The sequence below is a fragment of the Mesocricetus auratus genome, unplaced genomic scaffold, assembly GCF_017639785.1.
Source record: "Mesocricetus auratus isolate SY011 unplaced genomic scaffold, BCM_Maur_2.0 Super-Scaffold_100031, whole genome shotgun sequence".
NCBI lineage: Eukaryota > Metazoa > Chordata > Mammalia > Rodentia > Cricetidae > Mesocricetus > Mesocricetus auratus.
This window is the reverse complement of record NW_024429212.1, coordinates 16,953,076-16,976,211: the sequence shown is the minus strand read 5'-3', so window position 1 is coordinate 16,976,211 and position 23,136 is coordinate 16,953,076. Positions and strand designations below refer to the sequence as shown.

At 41.9% G+C, this 23,136-nt stretch overlaps 2 protein-coding genes across 7 annotated transcripts in view; one reads left to right on the top strand and one right to left on the bottom strand.

Moving 5' to 3' along the window:
- Evi5 (ecotropic viral integration site 5) overlaps window positions 1-23,136 on the top strand; it is a 132,614-nt gene that overhangs the window by 22,200 nt on the left and 87,278 nt on the right. For 5 of the 6 annotated variants that reach the window (XM_040733382.1, XM_040733381.1, XM_040733378.1 and 2 more), the window contains exons 2-4: window positions 1,876-2,105; window positions 21,164-21,353; window positions 22,233-22,457. In XM_040733382.1, the coding sequence (XP_040589316.1) occupies window positions 1,957-2,105; window positions 21,164-21,353; window positions 22,233-22,457 (564 nt within the window). In that variant the 5' untranslated portion in view covers window positions 1,876-1,956. The remainder of the gene's footprint in view (window positions 1-1,875; window positions 2,106-21,163; window positions 21,354-22,232; window positions 22,458-23,136) is intronic. The other variant, XM_040733379.1, reaches the window with a different exon arrangement.
- On the bottom strand, window positions 10,393-11,753 carry LOC101826197 (ubiquitin-conjugating enzyme E2 D2B). The gene has a single exon (XM_005077394.4). The coding sequence runs from the start codon at window positions 11,408-11,410 to the stop codon at window positions 10,967-10,969; it is 444 nt and encodes a 147-aa protein (XP_005077451.1). The 5' UTR covers window positions 11,411-11,753; the 3' UTR covers window positions 10,393-10,966.

The window sequence follows — 23,136 nt, the reverse complement described above, 5'->3', positions numbered from 1 at the left end:
CCATATACATAAGATAAAAACACGTTATAAAAGTAAAAACAAACCCCAGTATTGTGTATGTTGGCACACAGTGTGCGCCCCAGCACTTGTGTAGGAGTCAGTTTGTTCTCTGCTTCATCTTTACATGGTTCTGGGATCTGAACTCCGGTATCTAGGGTTATACAACAAATGCCATCACCTGTCCAGACCTTTTCTCCCAGCTCCTCACGTCACAGGGAGCCCTGTACCCGTTAGAAACCGTTCTGGATTCCTTCTCTCCTGTAAATTGTTGACTTTTCGTCTCTGGATCTGCCTGGTCTGGAAGTTTTAGAAAGATCAAATCATGATGCGTATCCCTTTATGTATGTTTATTCTTTTTGATATTTTTAAAAAACGTTTTCAGTGTTCACTTTTCAGAATGAATGTGTAGCATGTCTGTGAGGCGGATAAGAACTTCACAACATGTTTGCATTGTGAGGGTCATGATCTCGGAAGAGGTCTGGAGGTAGGAACTTGGACAGGTAGAGCTAAAGGGAGAATAGGACACAGTCAATGTGAAAGATGCCTAAACCACATGGAATGGGAGTCACCACTGCTCGGCTTGCTTTAGTGTTCTTTGATTCCTCTAGTGAACTGTGGGGAGCTGTGACTGGGCAGCAGGTGTTTGGGGGTGAGGGTAAGACACCTGGAAGGAAACAAACTGAATGAATAATCTGCCCCGCACGTCTTTGCTTTGGGTCCCATACTTCATCCTGCTTGTTTTTCTTGTGGGCTTTCTCCTCAGTAGCTATGGCCAGACGGCCTCTTGTGTAATACTGTTCCAGAAGGAAAGAAACTCTAGTAGGGAGGGGACCTGGAAGCTAAACAAAAGCAAGAGGCAGCTTGGGGCAAACCCTTGCCTTATCAGTGTGCCAAGCTGGGTCTTTCTGTGGTAGATGCTCTACTGTTATGTCGAATGCCTTAGTGTGTCTTAGAATTTCCTTTCCATATTGTTTTCCCTGCACAGAATTTTCACACTAGGTTGAAGTATAGTATAGAGAGACCATTTTTTTTTTTTTTGGTTTTTTCGAGGCAGGGTTTCTCTGTATTGTTTCGGAGGCTATCAGTCCAGCCTGGCCTCGAACTCACAGAGATCCGCCTGCCTCTGCCTCCTGAGTGCTGGGATTAAAGGCGTGCACCACCACCGCCCGGCCTAGAGAGACCATTTTATAGCTTAGGACAATCCATTATAAGAGCACTGTCTACTGCCAGAAGTCAGAGCAGGGTTCTATACATGCATTGGTGTTTTAGAGTCTGAATGAATTACTGTACGTAAACTTAAGGGTGGCTGGCATTATGTTAATACAGAAGATGGTTTCCAGTGCTTTAGGCTTTTTCCCTGTCACATAAGACTTGAGATCTTCTCAAAGATCAGACAAGTACTGCATGGCTTATAATCTTTATGGCTATCTATGTCACAGTCAAGACTTTTTAAAAAAATTCCTGTGTGTATGTGTGTGTGTGTGTGTGTGTGTGTTTACACTCGTGGTCATGTGTGGAGGACAAAGGACACCTTTTATTGAATTTTGAAGATCAAACTCACATGGCAAGTGCGTTTACTCAATGAGCCATTTTCCCAGCCCAGAAGCTCTTTTTTTTTTTTTTTTTTGCCGAGACAGGGTTTCTCTGTGGCTTTGGAGGCTGTCCTGGAACTCGCTCTGTAGACCAGGCTGGCCTCGAGCTCACAGAGATCTGCCTGCCTCTGCCTCCCGAGTGCTGGGATTAAAGGCGTGCGCCACCACACCGGCCAGGTTTAACTCTTATCACCTTAATGAGTTCTGAGTAAAATTTTGCAGGATCGCTGAGTTTGGTAATGGTTGCAGTACAACTAAGATTCGCTTCTCACTCTGTTCTTAGGTGGCGACAGACAAGGTGGCGGAAAAGCTGAGTTCCACTCTCTCATGGGTGAAGAACACAGTCTCGCAGACAGTCAGTCAGATGGCCAGTCAGGTGGCAAGCCCTTCGGCTTCTGTGCACACTACATCCTCGTCTACCACACTGTCCACACCGGCCCTCTCACCGTCTTCCCCATCAAAACTGAGTCCAGACGACTTAGAACTCCTGGCTAAGCTGGAGGAACAGAATCGGTGAGTGAAATTGCTGGACTTTTCTCTTCTTGGTTATCATACAAACCAAACCGCCGCCAATGTTAAATATTCATTTCTACTGAGAATATTTGTTTCCTGGTTTCTGACCCCTTGTTTATCAGAATTACTGAACAGACACATTCCAACATTTCTTTGAGGGTGTTAGACCAAGATTTACCTTCAGCTAATAGCACTCTAGATTCATTTTCTTGGTGTAGCAGACTCTCTACATCCTTCATGAATTTTATGAATTATTAAGGCAAAACGATCATTCTTATTTATTGTGGGGATTGACCCCTCAGGCCTTGCTGTGTTAGACAGAGGCTTCTCTAGTGGCCTATGCTCCCATCCATGCTTTTTTATTCCAAACCCTCTAAGTGGTTCTCTTTGGTTAACGTATATAATAATTCAGTCTAGTATGAATATCTGATTGGCATTTTAGAGTGGGAAGTCCTGTGGAAGACAAGGTATCTTATTCTCATCAGGAGTATGAGATACGGAAATTGTTTCTTCTCGAGGGCTCTGGATCTTTTGTGCCTGTTTACTCTGCTGTTAAACTTTGAACTCTCTGGACCTTGGTGTGGGTGCACGATTGTAATCCCAGCACTCGAGGAGGCAGAGACAGAGGTCTCTGAGTGTGAGGCCAGGTTGGTCTACAGAGCGAGTTCTAGGACACAAAAGGATGTAAAGGACAGCAGTCTTTAGTGCCGGGCTAAGGCACATAATGCTACAGCTTTAAGGGTGACAAGGATAGTTTTGAATAGCTTTTTGTGATGTGTGACTCATGTGATACACGCATATTTAAAATGTACAGTTTACGGTTTTATTTATTTTGGTTTTTCGAGATGTATAGCCCTGGTTGTCCTGAAATTCCCTCCTTTATGTTCATTTTATTTATTTATTTATTTTTTGAGACAGGGTCTCTCTGTTGTGTAGCTCTGGCTGTATAGAACTCCCTATGTGGATCAAGGTGGCCTCCCAAGTTCCAGAAATCTCCTGCTCTGTCTTCCCAGTGCTGATATTAAAGGCATTTGCCACAGCCAGATCATTTCTTTGCCTGATCACAATTACTCAGATACTTTAGTCAGATATCAGTTGTTTGCAGATGTTTGGGTCTGTGTCTGTACTCCATTTCATTCTGTTCATTTGTTATTTTTTGGTATTAAGGTTGTACTGTATTGCTTTATTTATTATAGCTTTGTAATTGGTTTGGAAATCAGATGTGGTTAGTTTGAATAAGGATGTCCTATAGGCTCATATATTTCAATGCTTGGTCCCTAATTGGTGGAAGAGTCTTGGAAAAGATTAGATGTGTCACTGCAGGTGGCGTTGAGTTTTCAAAAGCCCATGCCAGGCTCAACAAAAGATATAATTTTATTAAAACAGCAACAACCCAAATAAAATGTCATACCTGAAGATTTATCTTTCTTCCTCCTATTTTGCCTTGCCTCCCTATCATTTCTCTGATCTCTGCAATAGTTGGTAAGGAAGTTAGTTGTATTTACAAGTCTAGAAGTAAAAAGTACGTGACGGAATTGTTGCCCGTGATACCACAGTAGATATTCTTATTTAACATATAGGATTCCCTTCATCACATGGAGCTACCACTCTGATTGTGTCTTTAACTGTTTGATTTAAGAAATGGAAAATGGAGCCGGGCGGTGGTGGTGCACGCCTTTAATCCCAGCATTCGGGAGTCTGTGAGTTTGAGGCCAGCCTGGTCTACAGAGGTTGTTCCAGGACAGTCTCCAAAGCCACAGAGAAACCCTGTCTCGAAAAACCAAAAAAAAAAAAAAAAAAAAGAGAGAGAGAGAGAGAGAGATAGAAAATGGGGCAATGTTTTGGAAAATTAAAATGTAAGAGGCATGAGAATAGAAAATTATTTTCCTTTATATGGTTTTATTGCAACTATTTCTTTAAAAAATTAAGTGTACGTGTCAACCCCAGAAAAATGTGAAGAAATGGTTCAGTGTGTATCAAAGATTTGTTTGAAGAAAGTTAATAATTGACAGGCTTAAGTTAAAATAGGACAGCTTTTTTTGGCTTGTTTTAAAACTTTTTCTTTTTCATATTAAAAATATAAAGGCATTGGCCGAGATGAATTTGAGGAGGTAAGTTTCAAGTGTGATGGTGCATTTTAGTTCAAAGGGGAAATGTTAATGTTTTAAAGTTTGAGCTATCTATTTGTGATGTTTAAAATTTTGGTAAAGCAACCTTGTTTATTTCCTTTTGCTTGTTTAATTTTACTTTTTGGCATTTCCTTCAAGGAGCGATACTATAATGATAAGACAGAAACTTTTTTTTTTTGGTTTTTCGAGACAGGGTTTCTCTGTAGCTTTGGAAGCTGTCCTGGAACTCACTTTGTAGACCAGGCTGGCCTCGAACTCAGAGATCCGCCTGCCTCAGCCTCCCGAGTGCTGGGATTAAAGGCGTGTGCCACCACTGCCTGGCCAGAAACATTTTTATACTAAATATATTTTATGTTTTTAAGATAAAATGACTATGAACCTTTGATACCCTAGTTTAAATATCCACACTCTCAATCTGTACTGTTAAGTGTTTTAGTCACTAACCCCATGGCTGCTGGGCACGTGAAACATGCCTCGTCTGACTTAGACGTGCTGTTAAGTGTTATACCAGGTTTTTTGATTTTTAAAAAGTAATATGATACTAATTTTAAGAAAGTGAGTATGTGTTAAAATGACATTTTCTCTTTTGAAATGACTTCTTTATATTGGATAAAGTAGCTCCATGTGCTGCTTCATGCTTGTAATCCTAGCACTTGGAAGGCAGAAGGATCACTGTAAGTTCCAGGTCACCTTGGGCTATAGAGTGGGGCCCTACTTCAAAATAAATAAAGAAACCCAAATAAAAAAATAAATTATAAAAATTAGTAATTTTCTAAGCCTTCAAAATGTAGCTGCTGCCTGGAACATTTAAAGTTGTGTAAATGGGTTGCATTATATTTCTGTTGTACAGTCTGGTCTAGATGGTCTAATGTTCATTAAATACTCAAAAAATACATAAAAACAGTATAACCTCAGTTTCTCTAGGAGTACTGTCTATAAAATATCTAGCAAAATTCATTAACAAATGAAAAGCTTTCAAGCAAAACAGATGCTTTCAAGTCTATGACAAAAATATGTGTACCAGTGCCTGACTAAATGTGTGTGTGCAATACTTGTGGAGGCCAAAAAAAGGTTAAAAGGGCGTTGGAGCCCTGGACTGGAGCTAAGTGCGGTTGTGAGCCAAAGTGAGTGCTGGACCTGAACCTTCCTCTGTAAGAGCAGCAAGTGCTCCTAACCACTTGAGCCATGTCTCCAGCCGTGTGTGTGTACATATACATGTCTATAAACTACAACAATCATATATATATATTCCTAATATATATATATATTAGGAAAACAGCATTTCATTTGAACTGGTGGTATTTTTCTGATTTTTTTTTTTTTTTTGTAAATTTTCTTTCGTTGGCCGGGCGGTGGTGGCACACACCTTTAATCCCAGCACTCGGGAGGCAGAGGCAGGTGGATCTCTGTGAGTTCGAGGCCAGGCTGGACCGATAGCCTCCAAAGCAATACAGAGAAACCCTGTCTCGTAAAACCAAAAAAAATTTTTTTCTTTCGTTGAAGGCAGGATTTTATTTAGAGTCTCACTCTGTGGCTCAGAATTTCTAGAATGTACTGTGTAGTCTAGGCTGGTCCTGGCAGTAACTCATGCCTCAGTGTTCCCAGTGCTGGGGTTACAAATGTCAGCCCTCATATCTGACTGAGGATGGTTACTTTAAGTTCTTTGTATAAAGAACTTGGAAAGAAATTGGCTTTTCAGAGCTGTCAGTTTGACACTTCATGTTGTTTTCTATGCTAAACTCTTGTATTTTCTATTTTTTTATTGATCAGAGAGGAATTTGTGTGTGTTGACAGGAAAGCATGAGTCAGGCATGTGGTCTGAATGTTTGTGACTTAGAGTTCTTGTGTTGGACTCTAATCTGAAACATAATATGTCGAGCCTTTGGGAAGCTCTGCTCTCGTGGATGGAATTAATGCTTTTTAAAAAAGAGACTTTAGGAACCCTTGGCAGCATCTGTCACTGCTAGTGAGACAGCCCTCGTCAGACTTGAATTTTAGTGTGTGGATTTTGGACTTCCCAACTTTAGAACTGTGAACAGTAAATATCTGTTGTTTATAAAATACCTAATGCAGGCCCAGATAGACTTTAAAGAGCCAGATCTTGCTGATTTACTAACCGTTTGATTGACAAATTATTTTCTTTCTCCAACATGTTTCACATCCTGTTTTGGTGTGATATTATTAGAGACTTTGGAACCTTATGCTGGAAACACTGTTCACTTTGTGATAAGACTCTCTGCTTTTAAGTACCAGAATAGTTAGCTTTCCATCCGTTTTTCTAACACAGCATTTTCTTGCCTTAGTTCTTTATAAACTGTCTTAGCACTTTGCAGATTACCAGTTGGCGTGCTGACTGGTTGCTGCTGTATTTTGCTCTGATAACCACAGGAAAACAGTGAGCCAAATCTCATCTGATATTCGAAGTGTTTAATGTCATCTGTTCATAGTTGCCAAATTTCTGTAGTCTTTTTTCCCCCTGAACTTTAAGCTGTTTCAGACTGTTGGTACTGCCCACAAGGATGTCTTCCAAGTACTTCAAAGCACAAATACTGATCGCTGCGAAGCTTTCCTTTCTTGATAGTTTCAATTTCTTGACTATTTCATGCATGTGTAGTGTAGCTCGGCCATGTATACCTCCTCCTCTCTCACCCCTACTACATCCCTCTTTCTCCATCTGCTAGGGTTTCTTCTCGCTGGCACACGTTCAGCTAACCACCGTAGAAAGTGCTCCCCTTGTCCCTGGAGGAGTGGAGCCTCACCAGCACCTCCTCCCATCCATGATGGAATAACGACAGGCCCAGTCTGGTCAGGTGACCGCAGTTGCTGCAGTGTAGTGTTCAGAGAAGTGTTTCACAGCACCCCTCTCCCCACTTCCCTGGGCTGAAAGAGGCTCTAGAGATGTTCCGTTTACGGCTGCGCACTCAGTAGTCACGCACTCCAACACTTGAACATACATACTTTTCTGCATTGCACACATGCACATGCAGGAGAAATAAGTTTCTCTTAGGTGGGAGCAGCAGCCCTAGATGCCAGCTGCAGGGGTGGGGTGGCAGAAGGGTGGGGTGCCAGGGCTCTTTTGTTCTTTGCAGTTACCTCTGCTTTCAAAATGAGCAAACCTAAACCGAATCCCCAGCCATAGGAGAACCCAACAAAACAAAACCTGCTACTGGATATATGTTCTGCAAAGCCTGTGCTGTATAAACAGCCTCTTGAGGGAGGTCATGTCTTAGTGTTCAGTTTGCAGAAGCAAAGTTGCAATGTTCATCTGTTAGAGATAAACCCAAACTACCCTCCGTTGATAGTGCTTCCTGATTCCCTACTTCATGTAGGATGGTAAAGAAAGTAACTGAGTAAGTTTTAGAGGGTTCTTAGTGGCCACAGACTGCATCAGTGATGCTGTCCCCTATTTTCCCAGTTCCCAGGCTCTGGTCTGGAAATTGTTGATTTTCAGGCAGTAAGTTTGTCTTCTACCATTATTGTAATTTCTTAATTGTATTGAAATTACACAGTCATCTGTTTTGGCGTCTTCCAAATTATTAACCACATTTAACAATAAGAAATGAGGATACTTATTAAGGCATTTGTAAATGCTTTTCTTGAATGCCATGTCTAAATCTAACCCTGTGTCATCTAGGAAAGGCCTGTTGCATGGTTTCCTAATGTGTGAGCGTTAGAGTGTGCTTGCTCTTTAGAAGCAACTTGCCCATTGCTTCTTGGCTCTAACCCTGTATATTGTATAAATAATGCCGTCAATTATAAGGCACTAGTATCTGTGTAGCTAGACAGAAAAGGTGTGAAGAAAAATACAGCATCAGAGTTAACGATGGTGTGCTTGTGTGTGGCGTTTACTGCAACAGTTCTTGCAGGCTCTGAGCCAGAGGGTGGATGTGAACGCCCAGCACGCCCACTGCTGCAGGCTTTATAAACTTTGTATGTCAGTGAGTGCTAAACAAGTTTGCAGGCCCAGGATACCGCACTGCTGTAGGCTTTATAGGTACTATTTATTTCAGTGGAGTTGTGGGCATGAGGCTGAGGGTATTGCACTGTCGGATATTTGAGGTATATGATTTAGCTAAGTTTTTTTTTTTTTGAAAGAGTCTCACACATAGCCCTGACTGGCCTAAGGCTGCTTGCTATACAGCCCAGGCTGGCTGTGGACTTCTAATGATCGCTCTGTTCCTGCCTCCGATGTTTTGGAATTACAATTGTATGCCACAGTGTCTGTCTATGCTACATTAGATCTACAATTTCTTTTTTCTTCACACTCCTTTGGGGGTAGAGCATTACATAGTTCAAGCTGACCCTGACCTTGTGACCCTCCCAAGGTAGTCCTTCCAAGTGCTGGGATTACAGTTTTTGCAGAACTGTAATTTTGATTATCTTTTGACTCATGCATGTAAAAATAATCAGCTTAAAACAATGTGCAGGTGTACAAAATACTTTTTTATTATATAAATTTTATTTAAAATGAAAAAAATGTACTTGAAAAACTTTGGTTAAAAAGACACTTGTGCACATAAGTGCACAGGCTTCCATGCACGAGTACGTCTGTTAGTCTAGGGCAAATCAGGATTATCATTGTTTCTTTTATTTGTACTTCCTGTCCCACTGGAAGGTCTGTAGAGGCAGTTAAAGCTTGTGGAGCTGTCTTTTCCACACTCTTACACACAAAAAACAAAACAAACAATACCAAATAGTGCTTTTCTTCCGGAGGCTGTCCTAAGGCAGTTAGATCAATGCTATAAGCTTTCTGCCAGAATCTTTTATTGTAAAATTAAGAAAAAACAAATTATTTAACTACTAAACCATATGTTGGATCTATCTAATTATATGGCTAAATTATGGACTAAACTACAGCTGTTCTGAGTATCCAATAAATATGTATGCTATCTAATCAGGTACTTAATGACTGAGAGTATCAAATTATGCTTAGGAGTAAAGATTCATTTAAAGAACTTGATGCCTAGAGAACATCAACATGGCTGGAGACTGGCTTGGTTTTTAGTTACATTAGGAAAAGAATCACGTTCCAGACAAACATAGTTGACATGTTTCAAACAATATTTTACAGGAGTATGGACGATAAAGTCCAAAGAGCTACACACACACACACACACACACACACACACACACACACACACACACACACACACACACACACTATATACACACACAATTTGAAATTGGATGAACATCCTGTACAAGTTAGTGCAAACTAATTTTGTAGACAACTTGCTGTATGATGGTGGTGTTTTCTAAGTTTGGTCAAAGTTACTCTTTAACTCAGTGCCAGTAATGTTTTTTTTTTTTGCTTTATATGAGTTTCACAAGGTTTTGGTATAATACAGCTTAGTTTCATTAACAAAGAAAGTTTCTTATTTAAGTGTTATTCCTGGGAGGTTGTATATTATTTAATAAGCCTTTAAGTTTATGACTTTATCATATTTAATAAAATTACTTTTTTTTTTTTTGAGAAGGGTCTATCTGTGCAGCTCTGGCTGTCCTGAAACTTTCTCTGTAGACCAGGCTGGCCTTGAACTCACAGAGATCCACCTGCCTCTGCCTTCCGAGTGCTGGGATTAAAGGTGTGTGCTACAATGCCTGGCTAAAATTGTTTTTCAAGTGTCTTTAATATAAACTGGAATTGTTTCATGATTTGAAAAATGTGTACATAAAAGTATGTCAAGGATGAGTGAAAAAAAATCGACTAATTTCAGCCAAACAGGGTTCTGAAAGCAAAAAACCTGTTCATACAAAACTTAGGTAATGGCTGGAACAGTCGGTTTATCACACATTATAATTTATGCAGTGTCTGGAACAATTGTTATCACACAGATTATCATTTACACAGTGGCTGGAACAGTTGTTTATCACACAGATTACCATTTCAGTTGTTTATCACAGATCAATCATTATTGAGGGCACTAGCCCCAGAGGAACCAGTGGGTCTTTGTACATGTTTTTCATCAAATTTAATTTTGTCCTTATATTCAAATGGGCTAAGCAGTTAACATAAGAAAAGTAAAAGCTATTAGTGATGTCTCTACTGAGAAACCACAAGTAAACCAAAGAATGTGGAGGGAAGGGCTGAAAGAGAGGAGGTGGGAGGGTCAGGGAGGGTAAGGGCTTGGGAACAAAACCAGTCACACTGCATGGACTCATAGCACCAATCTATTTTTCTTGACCAATTAGACCTTAAAATACAGGTATTTTTCTAAACCAATTAGACCTTAAAATACAGGAAGTGGGTTGGGTTCAATCTGGTTGGCTCTAATGCTCATCTAAGTTCTAGGTGTTATGAAATAAAATGAGTACAGAAACTTTCATGTTCTCCACCTAGCTTTTCATAGCTTTTAAAAATTTACATGGCTTCCACTTAAAAGCAGCCTCACAACCTCCTGCAGGTTCGTGGAGCTTTCTTTCTCCTTTCCAAGCCGTGTAGCGCACCCACCAGCCTTCCACACATTGAAGTCAGTTAGGAAAACTTTTAATCTCACATCTCGGTTCTGCCTCGAGAGCACCCCGGTGCTGGCACAGTGTTGGTACAGTCAGTCCAGTCTTTCTGGTGCGGACGCCCTGCAGCAGTGCTGTGTTGGGTGAAGAATGTGCTGTGCACCGGGAAGGACGGAGCGGGTGCGGCGTGGGTTCACAGCAGACAGTCAAATGGGAGTCCAAAGGACTTTCCGAGCTCCCCTAGCTTCATTTGTAGAGGATTTCCAATAATCTCTTTGGTCACATGGCATACTTCTGCGTCCACTCCCGAGCTGTTCTGTTGTACTTGTCCCTGTCTGTCTTGTAGATCTGAGCGATCTCAGGCACGAGGGGGTCGTCGGGATTGGGGTCACACAGCAGAGAGCTGATGGACAGAAGCACCTTGGAGATGGTCAGTGCCGGCGACCACTGCGAGCGAAGGATGTCAAGACAGATGCTGCCATTACTGTTGACGTTTGGATGATAGATTCTTGTCGTAAACTCCACCTTGGGTGGTTTGAAGGGGTACTCTGTTGGGAAATCAATGGTCAGGAAGAAGGCCCCGCCCTGATAGGGACTGTCATTCGGGCCCATGATCGTCGCCTGCCAGTGGAACATGTCTTCCCCGACGGGGCCCGCTGAGCACTGTGCCGGGGGGTCCTGCGCCAGGTCGTTCAGCTCCTTGTGGATTCTCTTGAGAGCCATGGCGGGAGGCTGCGGTGGCGGGGCCCCGGCGGGTGAGGTCGTGTGGGTCGGCGGCACAGGAGGAGGTGGGCAGTTGTGGCCTGGCCCCGGGAGGATGCGCAGAGGGCCAAGGCCCACCCCGCTTCCGGGCCAGCCACCGTGGACGCCGTCCCCGTCCTCACATCGGTTGGCGCATCACCCTGCAGCCGCCCGCCCTTCTTGTGCTGCCGCAGAAGCCGTCCCTTCCTCCGAGCCCGGAGCCTCCGCGGATCCCTCCGCCCGAGCCTCTGCCCGGGCTCGAGCCACACAGCCTGTGCCAGGCGCCGCAGACCCACGCAAGGGACAGCCGGGAGGGAGGCGCTGGATCAAACACCTTGTGATTGGTAGTGAAGTGGGCTGTTTGTTTGTTTGTTTTGTAACACACCGTCACCACAGACTCATGCCAGACTGTACTGTGATGTCATGACGCAGCGCCAAATATACCTTGGGTTCACTTTGAGCGAACCATCGACCGCTGCAGTTCACTGGAGAGAGACTTGATACATCACAAGTGTTCCACATCTCAGATAGAAGGGCTCTTTTTCACTTTTTAATTTGTAAGAGAATAATTTTTGTTTTTAGAGTTTTTTTTAATCTTTCATTTAACTTTATTTTATGTGCATTGGTGTGAGGCTGTTGGGTCCCCTGGAAGTGGGGTTACAGACAGTTGTGAGCTGTCATGTGGGTGCTGGGAATTGAACCTAGGTCATCTGGAAGAGCAGCTACTGCTCTTAACCACTGAGCCATTGCTCCAGCCCGGTTTTTAGAGTTTCAAGGAATATTCCAAAAATTTCTAGAATATACCAGAAATGTGAGAAAGCAGGTAAATGCTCACACCTCTTCTCTTTATAAAGGGTACCAAAATAATCTTTGACTAAGTAATTTACATCATTTTAAACACATTCTGGAAAGTTTGCAGTGATAAAAGGCAGTTCTTCATTTACATTCCCAGCGTCAACTCCACGTCTTCTCTCTTCAAGGAACAAACAGGCATGGGAAAAAAGAAGCAAACCAGAATAACAGCAAATAACCAAAGAAACACAGATACAAAAATAAAATCCATAATAACACAAAATTGGAAACCGTAACACCCAAGCAAAAGACCAGTGAGATTAAAATAAAATGCTCAAAGTAGCATGAGACAAAAAAAAAAAATAGTAAGAACACTGTCAGTTTTGGATTGGCTGTCCTTTGCTGATCAGGTGTCCTGCCCTTAAGTGCGGTTTTTATACTCGGTGGCTCCTTTGTAGAAAACTCATTTTCCCTTTGCAAGTGGTTGTCAGTTGGAGATAGCTTCTAGGTTAGGGATGGGAGACCATGTTCACCCTCCCTCTCCGCACTGGGACCTTATCTGTCTTGGACAGGTGCAGACTCTGGGTGCTGCCGTGATCTCTGTGAGCTGGCATGTGCGTCAGGCCTGCTGTGTCTAGAAGGCCTTGTCTCCCCGGTGTCTTCCATTCCCCATGGCTCTTACAGTCAGTCTTTCTGCCTCCTCTTTCACAGCTCTCTGAACCCCGAGGGAGGGGTGTGACGAAGACATCCCATTGTCCAGTTGTAGGCTTCTGAATTAGTTCCCATCTACTGCAAGAGGAAGCTTCTAATAATGGCTGAGACACTGATCTCTGTATAGCAGAATGTTGTTAGGAATCATTTTGTTGCTATGTTACTTTAGCAGTTTGGCTTCCCTATAGGCCCATGGCCTATTTGGTATTAGGCTCTTGGCCACCTAAACAGTGTCAGGCATAGGTTCCAGCTCAGGGAGTTGGTCTTCAATCCAATCCAATAGTGGTTGGTTATGTCCACAATGTTGTGCTACTATTGCATAGCATTTTATGCAGACAGGCCACTATTCCCATCAACTAAATGGTACCCATTCCTGGCACTGGAAGTTTGATTGGTGACGAAAGATGTTAGTTGGGGCACTCCATTTAGATTTCCCTACACATAAATAAGTAAATAAATTTCTTTTGAGTAGCTTCTACAGAAGTAGGTTTCTACATGACTCTTCAAATGGCTCTTAATGTTAGCTATCCTCTCTTAACATTCCATCCTTTATCCCACTCATCCCTCCACATTTAATCCTTTTGTTTCAGAACTCTCCCCCAAATGCCTCTCCATAACCATATATCCTGGTTCTATTTTGGTAGAGTTGTGCAGGGAACTGACTATAGGTTTATTTGCTTTCTTCAATATATAGCCGTCCAGTTTGACCAGCACCATTCGTCGAAGATGCTGTCTTTCTTCAGTGGGTATTTTTTTGCATTTTTGCCAAGAATTCGGTGTCCATAGGTATTCAGACTTACGTCTGGGTCTTCAAGTTGATTTTGTTGATCAGTTGCGAAAATTGTGTTTTCAGTTTCTGTGAAGAATTGTGTTAGGATTTTAATGGGGATTACATTGAATCTGTAGATTGCTTTTGGTAGGGTGGCCATTTTCACTGTATTTTTTTTTTTTTTTTTGGTTTTTCGAGATATTGTTTTGGAGGCTCTCCTGGAACTCGCTTTGTAGACCAGGATGGCCTCGAACTCACAGAGATCCACCATTTTCACTGTATTAATGAATGTTGCAGTTTCTCCGTCGTCTGATATCTTCTTTGACTTCTCTCTTTAATGTCTTAAAATTTTTATTATACAAGACTTCCACTTGTATGGTTAGAGTTATTGCAAGGTAATTCATTTATGTATTTATTTTTTGAGGCTGTTGTGAGGGTGCTGTTTCCCTGATTTCTTGCTCAGTCTGTTATTTGTGTATGGGAATGCTTCTGATTTTTGTGTGTCCATTTTGTATCCTGCTAGTTTGCTGAAAGTGTTAATCAGCTGTAGAAGTTTCCTGGTAGTTTTCAGGGTCATTTGCACGTAAAATCGTAGCATTGGCAAATAAAGATACTATGACTTCTTCTTCTCCCATTTGTGTCCCTCGATCTCCTTCAGCTGTCTAATGGCTCCAGCTAGGACTTCAAGTACTGTCTTGTAGAAGTGTGGAGAGTGGACAGCCTGCTCTTGTCCCTGATTTTAGTGGGAATACTTTGAGTTTCTCTCCATTTAAGTTGATGATGACTGTGGGTTTACTATCAATTGCTCTTATTGTATGTCTTTGTATCCTCACTCTCTGCAGGGCTTTTACCATGAAGGGATGTTGGGGCTTTGTCAAAGGCCTTTCCATCTAATGAGATGGTCATGTGGTTTTTGCCTTTCAGTCTGTTTATATGTTGGATTTTATTTTGATTTACACGTGTTTAGTCATCCCTGCGTCCCTGGGATGAAGCCTAGTCGCTAATTGTGAATGATCTTCTCTGAAAGTCTGGTAGAATTCTGGCCCTGGGCTTTTTTTGATTGATGGACTTTTAATGACTACTTCTGTTTCACTAGGCGTTATAGATCTGTTTAAATTGCTTATCTGTTCTTGATTTAACGTTGGTAGGTGGTCTGTATTGAGAAAATTATCCATTTCTTTTAGACTTTACAATTATGTGAGGTTCAGATTTTTGAAGTAAGAATTTAAAATTCCCTGGATTTCCTCAGCGTCTGTTATTATGACCCTTTTAGTCTCTAATTTTGTTAATTTGGATCTTCTCTCTCCATATTTTAATTTGACAAAGGGTTTATCATTACTGAGTTTTCACACCAAGTAACTCTTCCTTTCATTGAAACTTTGTATTTGTTTTTAATTGGATGATTTCAGCTCTGAGTAGACTATTTCTTGATGTCTTTTTTGGGTGTTATTTCTTCTTTCTGTTGTAGAGTTTTCTAAGTTGCTACTAATTTGCTAATATGAGATCTTTCCCATTTTTTTTAGGAAGGCACTTAGTGTTATGCAACTTGCCTCTTAGGACTGCCTTGATTATATCCCGTAGTTTTGTATATGTTGTGTTTTCATTTTCATTCAATTCTTGAACGTTTTAGGTTTCTTATTTCTGTCTTGATCCATTTTTCAGTAGTGAGCTGTACAGTTTCCATGAGTTTGTATGCTTTTGTTTTTGTTTTTGTTTTTTTTAAAGATTATTATGTATTCAGTGTTCTGCCTGCATGTATGCCTTCAGGCCAGAAGAGGGCACCACCAGGATCTCATTACGGATGGCTGTGAGCCACCATGTGACTGCTGGGAACTCAGGTTCTCTGGAAGAGCTGCCAGTGCTCTTAACCCCTGAGCCATCTCTCCAGTCCCCCTACTTTGTGTTGTTGATAGCCATTTTTAGTCTGTGGTAGTCAATAGGACGCAGGGTGTTATTTCAGTTTTCTTGCATCTGTTGAGACTTGCTTTGTGTTCAAGTGTGTGTTCAGTTTTGGAGAACGTCCCATGGGCTGCTGAGAAGAAAACATTTTCTTTGGTATGGGGTGGAATGTTTTATAACTATCTGCTAAGTGTATTTCGTTTATGATGTTATTAAGCTCCATCATTTCTGTTTAGTTTATGTCTGGATGACCTATTGGCGAGAAGTGGGTATCGAAGTTACTCACTGTCAGTGTGTGATTTTAGCTGAGGTAGTGTTTCCTTTATGAAGTTGAATGTCCCTGTGTTTGGTGCATATATGTTTAGAATTAAAATGTTCTCTTGGTGGATTTTTCCTTAGCTCTTCTGATTGGTTTGTTTTGAAGTCTTATTTTGTCAGATACTAAAATGGCGATACCTGCTTATTTCTTGGTTCCATTTGTGTAAAGTATACTTTCTATCCTTTTCCCCTGAAGTAATGTCTGTCCCTGATATTAAGGTATATTTCTTGGATGCAGCAGAAGGGTGAATCCTGTTTTCTAATCTGTTCTTTTAGTCTGTGTCTTTTTATTGGGGGAGATTGAGTTATTAATATTGAGAATTATCAATGAGCAGTGCTTATAGATATCTTTTACTTTGTTGTTATGGTGTGGAATTTTCCTCCCTTCATTTGATTTACTGATTTGGGATTATGTATTCCTTCTGTTTTCTTGGGTGTGGTTAGCTTCTTCAGATTGAAGTTTTTCTTGTGACACCTTCTATAGAGATGAATTGGTAGATAGTGACTGTTTAAATTTGGTTTTATTATAGAGTTTTTCTTTCTCCATATATTGTGATCGAATGTTTTGCTAGATGGAATAATCTGGGCTGGCATCTGTGGTCTCTTAGAGTTTGTAGAACACCATCCCTCAGGCCTTTCTGACTTTTAGAGTTTCCATTGAGATCAGATGTTATTCTAATGGATCTGCTTTTATATGTTACTTGAAATTGCAGCTTTTCTTGTTTTCTCTCGCAGCTTTTACTATTCTGTGTTTATATTGTATGTATGGCATTTTGATTATTATGTGTTGGGGAATGTTATTTTAAGGTGTGTTACTTTTATGTTGCATTTGTTTAGTTCTGTGAAGCTGTGTTACTGCACATGTCTAAAACACCTGGTGGTCTAATACAGCGCTAAATGGTCAATATTGAAGCAGGATCGAGGAATGGGCGGGGCTGTCAGGCAGACAGGATAAATATGAGGAGAAATCTGGGAGAAAAAGGGATCTGGGAATGAGAGAGGAAGGAGGAGGACTTCAAGGGCTAGCCACCCAGCCACCCAGCCACCCAGCTACGCAGCCAGACACAGAATAAGAAGGAAAGAAAAGGTACTCAGGAGTAGAGAATGATAGCTGGAATAATATAATAAAAAAGCTGGCAAGAAACAAGCCAAGCTGAGGCCAGGCACTCCTAACTAAGAATAAGCCTGGGCATGTGATTTATTTGGGAGCTGGGTGGTGGGCTCCTCGAAAAGCAAGAGTAAAACATCACACAACAGTTCTGTGTCATTCGGAATTTCTTTTCTGGTCCTGTCACTTCATGTTCTGTATGCTTCTTGTACTTTGATAGGGACTCCTTTCTTTAGGTTAGGGGAATTTCCTTTTAGGATTTTGTTGACAATATTTCTGTGCCTTTGATATGGTTTTCTTCTTCTCCTTCTTTTTTTTTTTGATGAATTCAGCAAAAATTTTATTTCCAAGTTCTTCAAAGATTATTTTAAACACAAATTTTCCTTCTAAAAGTATCCCCAATTAAATCAAAGGCACATCACCCCAATAACATACTTGTGACATTAATTGACTTTCTGATTTTTCCGTTTGAGTTTCCTTTATGATTCTGTTTGCACTTAAGTCTTGAACGGGTTTACTCATTTCCTTCAACTGTTGGTGTTTTCACAGACTTCACTAAGGGATTCACTCATGTCCTCTTTAGGGTCCTGAATCACGTTCGTGATTGCTCTTTGAAGTCCTTGCCTTGCTTCAGCTGTATCTATCGCCTTCCTCAGCCTGCTGGAGGGGTACTGGGCTCTGTGGAGGGGTCCTGGGCTCTGCTGGAGGGGTCCTGGGCTCTGTGGAGGGGTCCTGGGCTCTGTGGAGGGGTCCTGGGCTCTGCTGGAGGGGTCCTGGGCTCTGTGGAGGGGTCCTGGGCTCTGTGGAGGGGTCCTGGGCTCTGTGGAGGGGTCCTGGGCTCTGCTGGGTGGGTCCTGGGCTCTGCTGGGTGGGTCCTGGACTCTTCTGGGTGGGTCCTGGGCTCTGCTGGGTGGGTCCTGGGCTCTGCTGGGTGGGTCCTGGGCTCTGCTGGGTGGGTCCTGGGCTCTGCTGGGTGGGTCCTGGGCTCTGCTGGGTGGGTCCTGGGCTCTGCTGGAGGGGTCCTGGGCTCTGTGGAGGGGTCCTGGGCTCTGTGGAGGGGTCCTGGGCTCTGTTGGGTGGGTCCTGGGCTCTGCTGGGTGGGTCCTGGGCTCTGCTGGGTGGGTCCTGGGCTCTGCTGGAGGGGTCCTGGGCTCTGCTGGAGGGGTCCTGGGCTCTGCTGGAGGGGTCCTGGGCTCTGCTGGAGGGGTCCTGGGCTCTGCTGGAGGGGTCCTGGGCTCTGCTGGAGGGGTCCTGGGCTCTGTGGAGGGGTCCTGGGCTCTGCTGGAGGGGTACTGGGCTCTGTGGAGGGGTCCTGGGCTCTGCTGGAGGCAACGCTGTCTTGGCCCGTTCATGTTTGTGTCCAAGCGTCTGGGGTTAGGGTGGTTGAGTTGCTGGTAGATGTTGACACCTGGTCTTGTCTTTGTTAAGTAGATGTTGTTCCATCCCTTGGTTTCTGTTGTCCTCTCTGGATCTTAGGAAAGTGTGGCAGCTGTGGGTTCCCTGGTAGGGAGTGCTCCTGCAGGTTGGTGGGTAGCATTATCTTCCCTTCTCCTTTGCTTCTAACAATAATTGGGAAAATATCAAATTATTTTTGCTATTGAAATATGTTAAATTTTCTCCAAGTAAGAATAGAACATACTTATTTTATAATTTATAATATGGTGTGATTCATTGCGGCATATTTAGAATGTACAGGGTTTTCGAAATTCTGGGATTCTTATGTTCTTTTGGCTTAATGTGCGTGCACTGGGCTAAATCCTATAAGGACTGTAACGTGTTATAGATCTGACTTCCAAAAGGTATAGGAATTGACTCAGGATTCTTTTTCAGCCTTAGTTTTCATATTTCTTAAAATAGTACTGAGAACATTTGTACACCCCAAACAGATGCTTGCTCTTGAGAATTTACTGAAGTGACATTAAACAAATACACATTTTAGGACTCCTCGTATGTAAACCGTTTATAATTTTTATTTTTATAGCAGGTTTTCTAGACTTCCTTTACAACCTGTGCATATGTAATTGAAATTAGGGACTTAATATCGTAATGAGTTATGGAATAGATGGTTTATATTTCCTTAACTGCCTTTCTTTAGAGGCTGCAAACTCAAAAGTCACCAGGGATCTTAAGAGAAAATCCCAACTTCACAGGGAGAGCTCAGTGATGGTTCAAGCTGTCAGCCTGGACTGTAAACGTGGGCAGAGTGTTACAGAGCTTGCTATAGCTATAGCAACTGGGGTGATGCTCTGTGCTCTAACAGTGAAGCCTGCCTGAAGATCAGAGTATGGAGCTAGCCAACTAGCTAGCCGCCCTCAGCATAATCCCCCCCCCCCCGGGTTTTTATTGTTAGAACCAATTAGATTTGTGCCACAGCTACTGTGGAATCTGGCTCTTGTTTTGCCACATCGTTATGTGTAACACATGCGTGTGTCCTTTTTCTTTGTCTCGGCCTTTAATGCTGTGGTATCCTATTCAAACTGCAGCTCTGCCACTAGCAGCTGTGGTGGCTCGGTGGCCCCTTCCCTTCCCTCAGGCACCAACTCTTTCAAAGCTACTAAGGAAGCATTTAAATCTCTGTTCCACTAAGGAACTCAAGATTCAAAAGTTGAGGTAGAATCTTGCTTCCCAGAGAGGCTGAATAACAAGCAGCTCACCTAGCTCACCTCCTGGGGTCTCACAAGAGGTCCTCATGCTCTTTCTTGTCCCTCCTCATAAACCCTTCTCCATCTGGCTCCTCCCTACAGCTTCCTGTCAGCTAGTTGCTGACTCAGCCTCTTGACTGCAGGGGAATTTTATTTACTGAAACAATCTTTGCATCATTAAACAATGATGTCCTATAACATACTTGTAAGTATACATGTAGATACTTTGTTTACATGTGTGAAACAGGAAAAAAAGACTTGATTAACTATTACTTTTTTAGGTCTGGTCACAGTGTAAACTTGATAGGATTTAAGGATTAGTAAATCTATAGATTCTGTTGAGTCTTTTACAAACATATGTTCCTTTTCCTTTGGAGCCCCCCCCCCGTTTTTCCCTAATTTGAATTTAAAACACTGTAAAATTTATTTATTTATTGGAGGAGGGGCACATGTGTGGAGAGGACAACTTGTGGGAATTGGTTCTCTCCTTCAACCCCGTGGGTCCCGGGATTGAACCCAGGACATCAGCAGGTACCTTTACCTTTTGAGCCGTTTCATTGGTCCTTGAATTGTTTTCAAGATGAAGGTTTTTCATTTATGTTGCTCATGCTGGTCTTAAAACTCTTGGGGTTAATCGAACTTCTTTTCTAGCCTCCTGAGCAGCTGGGCCTGCTCTGAGATTTCTGGTGTGCTCCACTGTGCTGGGCCTGTTCTGAGATTTCTGGTGTGTTTCACTGTGCTGGGCCTTTTCTGAGATTTCTGGTGTGTTTCACTGTGCTGAGCCTTTTCTGAGATTTCTGGTGTGCTCCACTGTGCTGGGCCTGTTCTGAGATTTCTGGTGTGCTCCACTGTGCTGGGCCTGTTCTGAGATTTCTGGTGTGCTCCACTGTGCTGGGCTTCCTTTGATTCTTTTTTAAAAAGGTATATTTGTGTGTTTGTGTGTGTAGGGGTAGCAGCACACATGTGGAGTCAGAGGAGAGTGCAGGGAGTAAGTTGTCTCCATTTGTGCACTGGGGATTGAACTCAGGTTGTTAGGCTTGGCAGCAAGCACCTTTATCCTCTTAGCCTTCTTACTGGCCTTTTATTTTCAGTGGTATTGAATGTGAATTATAACAGGGCTGATAGTACTAAAATGCTTGTAACACACCTTCCTAATTCAGTTTTTGAAACTGCTGTGCATTGTGAAAAAGTGTAACAGTTGCTGATTTCAACCAAACAAAAATGATTAAAACTGTATCTGAAAGCCAGCGTGGTGGTGCCCACCTTTAATCTACTCAGAAGGGAGAGGTAGGTAGATCTCTGAGTTTGAGGCCAGCCTGGTCTACAGAATGAGTTCTAGGGCTACACAGAGAAACCCTGTCTAGAAAAACCAAAACTAACCAGCCAGCCAGCCAGCCAACATCTTGAAGACTAGTTATTGTAGTGAGGCTTTCAGTGCAATCTCTACTTTAGTATCATGTGAGGTGATGCCTTAAACAGTTTTAATTCTGTTGTAGGCTGATAGAGACGGACAGCAAGTCTTTAAGATCTGTAAATGGATCAAGAAGAAACAGTGGCTCCTCTCTTGTGTCAAGTTCCTCTGCCTCCAGCAACCTCAGTCACCTGGAAGAGGACTCTTGGATTCTTTGGGGAAGAATCGTGAACGAATGGGATGATGTGCGCAAGAAGAAGGAAAAGCAGGTGAAGGTATTCACACTGTTTCCGAAGTTCTTTTTATTATCCCAGACTATCAGGCATGGATTAGTCGGGCATTAGGACAAAACAGGATCTTGTAATTTCTGAGTTATGTTATGAACTGGTTGGCTTTATATGTCTTCATTATCTATGCTTGATAGAAGTTCTAGTTTGTGAGTTGTACAGATCCTGAAAAATTCACAGTTAAAAATTGCTTTTAGAAATTAAACTCTCATTTTGTTAATTTCGGAAGTGAAATCTCAACATTGTGTATCAGTATTTTGCCTTTTCCCTTCAGCGGCCCTTTGAATGTCATGGGTGTGGTGACGTGATATGTAGCTCTGTGTACTCCTGCCAGTCAGGTCCTTAAGGCCTTTAGAGTCCACAATGTCAGTGAAATGGCTATTTATCCATGGTTTTGTAACTCTGGATTATAACTTACCCAAGGGCCAACTCTTAGACTTCTTTAAAACATCTTTCTTCTTTCTTTCTTTCTTCCTTCCTTCCTTCCTTCCTTCCTTCCTTCCTTCCTTCCTTCCTTCCTTCCTTCCATCTTTCTCTCTTTCTTTTACGATTTATTTATTTATAGTGAGTTATTTGTTTGTTTATTTATTGCAAAATGAGTTCTAGGACAGCCATATGCCTATAGGCCAGAAGAGGGCACCAGATCTGCCATGTGGGTGCTGGGAATTGAACTCAAGACCAGCCAGTGCTCTTAACCTCTGAGCCATCTCTCCAACCCCTTCTTTAAAGAATTTCATAGTTTATTATTAAATGAGCTTTATAAATTATAAAGCTGATACATTTTTCCATTCTAACACTCCCCTCCCCAGAATGCTTTGATAGCAAGGTATGTGACATTTGAAAATTTTGTTTTCCTTTGATTTTTAGGAGCTTGTTCGTAAAGGGATACCCCACCACTTCAGAGCAATAGTTTGGCAACTTTTATGTAATGCACAGAGTATGCCCATTAAGGACCAGTATTCAGAACTCTTGAAGATGACTTCACCTTGTGAAAAATTGATCCGAAGAGACATTGCTAGAACTTACCCAGAACACAATTTTTTTAAAGAAAAAGATAGCCTTGGACAGGAGGTTTTATTTAATGTAATGAAGGTAAGCTCTATTTATTCATTTTTTTGAAGTGAAATTAATTTGTCAGAGGTTGAAATTATTTCCATAATGAAGTATGAACTCCCATCATAAATCAGGTTTTTGGGCAGTAGACTTAGTTTTAGCATACTTTCTGCTTTAATTCTGATGCTTCATTGTTGGTAGTGTGGAGAACTAATTAGAAAATTTATCACATTATTTAGCATTAGTTGGCAATAAACTATTCTCGGTGACCATTGCAGGGCTCTTTGTGAGGGTAGATAATTCATACTGTACGAACTTCATGAGCTGGATAATGGCCCAACTTGTTAAGTGTGCGCAGCCCTTTAACATGTATGCTGCTTCTTTAATATTGCATTTTCATAGTTTCTTTCTCTCCCATCTACCTCTGTGAAATGTCAATTTCTTAAGTTACTTGAATTTTGTTGTTTACCTTACCTGTACTGTGTTTGTCTCCTGTCAGATACCTGTCACTTTTCTGAGTATAAATTGCTTTATTTTCTTTCTCCTTAGGAGCTGCCACTTTCTGGTTGGGAAATTGTCAAAAGAAATTTTATGTAATAAACCATTTGCTTTTTAAATATTTATAGAATAACATCTACAACAAGTAAACAAGAGCCTTTCTAAACAAATAAATGGACTTTTAACTGTCTCACCAATTTTAGGTTTTGGAGAAGGAAGA